The sequence below is a fragment of the Phoca vitulina genome, unplaced genomic scaffold (genome assembly GCF_004348235.1).
Source record: "Phoca vitulina isolate PV1807 unplaced genomic scaffold, GSC_HSeal_1.0 scaffold116, whole genome shotgun sequence".
In the NCBI taxonomy this organism is placed as follows: domain Eukaryota; kingdom Metazoa; phylum Chordata; class Mammalia; order Carnivora; family Phocidae; genus Phoca; species Phoca vitulina.
This window is the reverse complement of record NW_022589819.1, coordinates 358,599-364,049: the sequence shown is the minus strand read 5'-3', so window position 1 is coordinate 364,049 and position 5,451 is coordinate 358,599. Positions and strand designations below refer to the sequence as shown.

The 5,451-nt window shown below is 50.8% G+C and overlaps 2 protein-coding genes across 4 annotated transcripts in view; one reads left to right on the top strand and one right to left on the bottom strand.

The window, feature by feature from the left end:
- The window catches only part of LOC116628244 (heat shock 70 kDa protein 1-like), a 1,238-nt gene extending 223 nt beyond the window's left edge, over positions 1–1,015 (bottom strand). Inside the window, exon 1 of the mRNA XM_032398463.1 lies at positions 6–1,015. Within this exon, the coding sequence (XP_032254354.1) occupies positions 6–812 (807 nt within the window). The 5' untranslated portion in view covers positions 813–1,015. The remainder of the gene's footprint in view (positions 1–5) is intronic.
- A 289-nt stretch (positions 1,016–1,304) lies between these two features.
- On the top strand, positions 1,305–4,881 carry LOC116628285 (heat shock 70 kDa protein 1-like). 3 transcript variants are annotated; one of them, XM_032398523.1, is made up of 2 exons: positions 1,305–1,367; positions 2,653–4,881. In XM_032398523.1, the coding sequence occupies exon 2, from the start codon at positions 2,666–2,668 to the stop codon at positions 4,589–4,591; it is 1,926 nt and encodes a 641-aa protein (XP_032254414.1). In that variant the 5' UTR covers positions 1,305–1,367; positions 2,653–2,665; the 3' UTR covers positions 4,592–4,881. The 3 variants fall into 3 exon arrangements, with proteins under 3 accessions (XP_032254414.1, XP_032254413.1, XP_032254412.1); XM_032398522.1 differs by lacking the exon at positions 1,305–1,367 and adding an exon at positions 1,452–1,539; XM_032398521.1 differs by lacking the exon at positions 1,305–1,367 and adding an exon at positions 2,504–2,560.
- The last annotated feature ends 570 nt before the right edge of the window (positions 4,882–5,451 follow it).

Below are 5,451 nucleotides of genomic sequence, written 5' to 3'. Positions count from 1 at the left end.
TTGGCCCTCTCGCAGGCGGTGCGCAGCCGCCTCACGGCCCGCTTGTTCTGGCTGATGTCCTTCTTGTGCTTCCTCTTGAACTCCTCCACGAAGTGGTTCACCAGCCTGTTGTCAAAGTCCTCCCCTCCCAGGTGGGTGTCCCCGGCCGTGGCCTTCACCTCGAAGATGCCGTCGTCGATCGTCAGGATGGACACGTCGAAGGTGCCGCCGCCCAGGTCAAAGATGAGCACGTTGCGCTCTCCCTTGCCGGTCCTGTCCAGGCCGTAGGCGATGGCGGCGGCCGTGGGCTCGTTGATGATCCTCAGCACGTTCAGGCCCGCGATCACCCCCGCGTCCTTGGTGGCCTGGCGCTGCGAGTCGTTGAAGTAGGCCGGCACGGTGATCACCGCGTTGGTCACCGGGTAGCCCAGGTACGCCTCGGCGATCTCCTTCATCTTGGTCAGCACCATGGACGAGATCTCCTCGGGGTAGAACGCCTTGGTCTCCCCCTTGTAGCTCACCTGCACCTTGGGCTTATCTCCGTCGTTGATCACCTGGAAAGGCCAGTGCTTCATGTCCGACTGCACCACCGGGTCGCCGAACTTGCGGCCGATCAGCCGCTTCGCGTCGAACACGGTGTTCTGCGGGTTCAGCGCCACCTGGTTCTTGGCCGCATCCCCGATGAGCCGCTCGGTGTCCGTGAAGGCCACGTAGCTGGGGGTGGTGCGGTTGCCCTGGTCGTTGGCGATGATCTCCACCTTGCCGTGCTGGAACACCCCCACGCAGGAGTAGGTGGTGCCCAGGTCGATGCCGATGGCCGCGGTTTTCGCCATGCCGCTGTCCTGCTCCCTTGCCCCGCGCTCAGGTTCAGGCTTTGTGAAAGGCGGTCGGGATCCGCGACGAGGAGTTCGGTCTTTTCTGAAGCTGCGAACTCGAGAACGTGCGGGATCCGGACGCGGTGGGTCTGCGAAAGTTGCGCTGGCGGACGCCACAGGAGCGCCCGCTGTCTTTTCGGCAGGTTTGCTGTTTGTCAGCGGCTCGGCGGCTCTGTGTTTATAACGCTTCGTCCGGCCCCGCCTTTCCCGTCCTCGGCCAATCGCGGAGCCCTGCGGGCCTGCCAGGTCCGGAATATTCCACGGGTTTCGTCTCGCGTCCTGCCTCCAGGCTTTCTGGGACCAATCGGCGTCCAGGGTGCCGCCCCTCCCAGAACTCTCCAGACTCTTCTGGGGCTTGCTGAGGCTGGCAAGGCTTCGGGGAGGGTGGGGTCGGTGCGAGGAGGTGGGAGGGGCTGGGAGGGGCTGGGAGGGAGGGAGGCAGGGTGGAGGCGGCAGTGTTGACGCTGCTCCCCTAGACGCGTTACAATGGGGGTGCTGCCTCTGACCTCATGGGTTAGTAAGCAATCGGGATGGTAGGACCGGAGTCCGCTCAAAGTTGTAGGGCGGGGCGGGTGGGGGGTGGGGGAACACCGGCTGCGCATTTTGGATGTTGAAGGAGCCCCCACCCTCAGGGGCTCCGCAATCAGAACATTATCAAACTGGATCGAAGGCGGCGGGACAATAGGTGAGCCTGGAGGGCTCTCACTGAAATGGAATGGCAGTAGGCAAAATTAATAGATCCGTGTTTGAGAAAGTGCTGTAACGTTCTATAGTTTTAGTCTAAGGTAATGGGGTATTGACCAATCAGGGAAGGGGAATCCTTTGGTAAGAGCCAAGGTGGGTGGGATTTGTCAGTGGGGCTGGAAAGAGGTGGGGGAGCTGATCTGTTAGTGTCTTTAGATAGGAGTTATTCGAGAGACTGGAGAAAGATTGCTTGTTGGCGCTCAGTCTCGTCTGAGAAAGTTTGTGAGGGTTTGATTGGGTTCCAAGCAGCCATTTTCAGACTGGCCCAATATTACTCCCGACAAATCCCTAATTGAGGGTAAGGGAGCTGTGGAAGGTAGCTAAATCGAAGTGTGGAGATTAATGTCTCCTGAGGAGACCAGAATATAAAATAATCTTAGTTCAGCAGGAGGACAGGTACAATCGCAGAATAAACATCACAGATAGTTAGGCCCTGTGAAAATTGAACACAGTATATGCTAACTGCCTCCCATTTGCTTCCAGTTGGCTAAGAATACTTTAGTCCAAAAAGCACTCTCTGTGAAAGAAGGGACTGGAAAAAGATACTTGTACACCGAATTTATGGCAGCATTATTCACAATAGCCATAAGGTAGAAGCAGCCAAGTGTCCAAGGAGGGAATGAATAAATAAGCAAAATGTGTTATATACTTATAATGAATATTATTCAGCTTTAAGAAGTAAAGAAACTGACACATGCTGTAACATAGATGAACTTTGAGGATATCTTTCTATGTGAAATAAGCCAGTCACAAAGAAGAAATTGCTATGTAATTCTATTAATAGTAGTCGAACTGATAGAGACAGAAAGTAGAATAGTAGTTGCCGGAGAGAGGAGGGGAATGGAGAGTGGCTTTAATGGGTATAGAATTTCAGGTTTGCAAGTTAAAAAGTTTTCTGGAGGTTGGTCAACAATATGAATGAACTTACCGCTGAACAGGACACTTAAAAAACAGTTAAGATGGTAAATTTCAAATTATGTGTATTTTACCACAATTGAAAGTAATAAAATAAAAAAGCACTGTGCCAAAACTTTACCTCATTTTTTCTTCTCAGGCCTCGGAAGACCATGGCTGCTGCTAAGGGAATGGCCATCGGCATCGACCTGGGCACCACCTACTCCTGCGTGGGGGTGTTCCAGCACGGCAAGGTGGAGATCATTGCCAACGACCAGGGCAACCGCACCACCCCCAGCTACGTGGCCTTCACGGACACCGAGCGGCTCATTGGGGATGCTGCCAAGAACCAGGTAGCCATGAATCCGCAGAACACTGTCTTTGATGCCAAACGTCTGATTGGCAGGAAGTTTAATGATCCTGTGGTGCAATCAGATATGAAACTTTGGCCTTTTCAAGTAATCAATGAAGGAGGCAAGCCCAAGGTATTGGTGTCATACAAAGGGGAGAAAAAAGCTTTCTATCCTGAGGAAATCTCTTCTATGGTACTGACAAAGATGAAGGAGACTGCTGAGGCTTTTTTGGGCCACCCCATTACCAATGCTGTGATCACTGTACCAGCCTATTTCAATGATTCTCAACGCCAGGCCACCAAGGATGCAGGCGTGATTGCAGGTCTCAATGTGCTAAGAATTATCAATGAACCCACAGCTGCTGCCATTGCGTATGGCTTAGATAAAGCAGGTCAGGGAGAGCGACATGTCTTGATCTTTGATCTAGGTGGAGGCACATTTGATGTGTCCATCCTGACCATAGATGATGGAATTTTTGAGGTGAAGGCCACAGCTGGGGACACCCACCTGGGAGGGGAGGACTTTGACAACAGGCTGGTGAGCCACTTCGTGGAGGAGTTCAAGAGGAAGCACAAGAAGGACATCAGCCAGAACAAGCGGGCCGTGAGGCGGCTGCGCACCGCCTGTGAGAGGGCCAAGAGGACCCTGTCGTCCAGCACCCAGGCCAACTTGGAAATTGATTCACTTTATGAAGGTATTGACTTCTACACGTCCATCACTAGAGCCCGGTTTGAAGAGTTGTGTGCAGACCTGTTTAGAGGCACTCTGGAACCTGTGGAGAAGGCTCTTCGGGATGCCAAGATGGATAAGGCTAAGATCCATGACATTGTGTTAGTGGGGGGCTCCACTCGTATCCCTAAGGTTCAGAGGCTGCTGCAGGACTACTTTAATGGTCGTGATCTCAACAAGAGCATCAACCCTGACGAGGCCGTGGCCTATGGGGCAGCGGTGCAGGCAGCCATCCTGATGGGGGACAAGTCTGAAAAGGTACAGGATCTGCTTTTGTTGGATGTGGCTCCCTTGTCCCTAGGGTTGGAAACGGCTGGGGGCGTCATGACGGTCCTGATCAAGCGCAACTCCACCATCCCCACCAAGCAGACGCAGATCTTCACCACCTATTCAGATAATCAGCCTGGGGTATTGATCCAGGTGTATGAGGGCGAGAGGGCCATGACCCGAGACAACAACCTCCTGGGGCGCTTTGACCTGACTGGAATCCCTCCTGCACCCAGGGGAGTGCCCCAGATCGAGGTGACCTTTGACATCGATGCCAATGGTATTCTCAATGTAACAGCCATGGACAAGAGCACAGGCAAGGCCAATAAGATCACCATCACCAATGACAAGGGCCGCCTGAGCAAGGAGGAGATTGAGCGCATGGTTCTGGATGCTGAGAAGTATAAAGCGGAGGATGAGGTCCAGAGAGAGAAAATCTCTGCAAAAAATGCTTTAGAATCTTATGCTTTTAACATGAAGAGTGCTGTGAGTGATGAAGGCTTGAAGGGCAAGATTAGTGAGTCTGATAAAAAGAAAATACTGGATAAATGTAATGAGGTCCTTTCGTGGCTGGAGGCCAATCAACTGGCTGAGAAAGAGGAGTTTGATCATAAGAGAAAGGAATTGGAGCAGGTGTGTAACCCAATCATCACAAAACTCTACCAGGGAGGATGCACCGGGCCTTCCTGTGGGACGGGGTATACTCCTGGAAGGGCTGCCACAGGCCCCACCATTGAAGAAGTAGATTAATCTTATCTGGAGCTGGAGGGTTCTAGGGTGCCTCTAAGGTGAATTTTGTTGCCCTCATCTTCAAACATTGTTATGATTACTGAATTGACTGTCCTGGACCTAAGTTACCATCCCTTCGGATTCTGACAAAAGAGTCTTGTATACCATCTTTTCACAATCCATGTTTCTGACTCTTAGGAAAACTAGGCCCCTCTGAACCATTTGATGAATTCGAATGTCATTTATTTCCGATCTCCCCAACTTTCTTCCTGTGTGGATGGTTTAATGTCACTCAGTAAATTTGTTCCTAAAACAAATTTCTTCTGGTATCTTTATTGATTTACTATTTTTAAGTTTATTATTTTTTTATTTTTAAAGATTTATTTTAGAGAGAGCATGCACATACGCGTGAGTATATGTGAGAACGCTGAGGGGAGGAACAGAGGAGAGAGAAACCCTAGCGGACTCCACACTGAGCTCAGAGCCTGATGTGGGCTCCATCCCACCACCCTGAGATCATGACCTCAGCCGAAACCAAGAGTCGGATGCCCAAATGACTGAGCCACCCAGGAGCCCCTATTTTTTTAAATTAATTTATTTAAGTCATCTCTACACCCACTGTGGGGCTCAAACTCATGACCCCGAGATGAAGAGTCATGTGCTCTTCTGAGCCAGCCAGGCACCCCTCTTCTGGTATCTTTATAGACTGTGAGCGTACCTTGAAAAGTAAGGTAAAGAAGATTTCATGAAGAGTGTGAGTGTGGTCTGATTGTGAAATCATTGTGAATGATTAAACTGGTAAGGGGAAAGTACTTGAATTATCATGAACTAATTGTTTCAAGCAGGAAAATAACTTTTTTTTTTTTAAAGATTTTATTTTT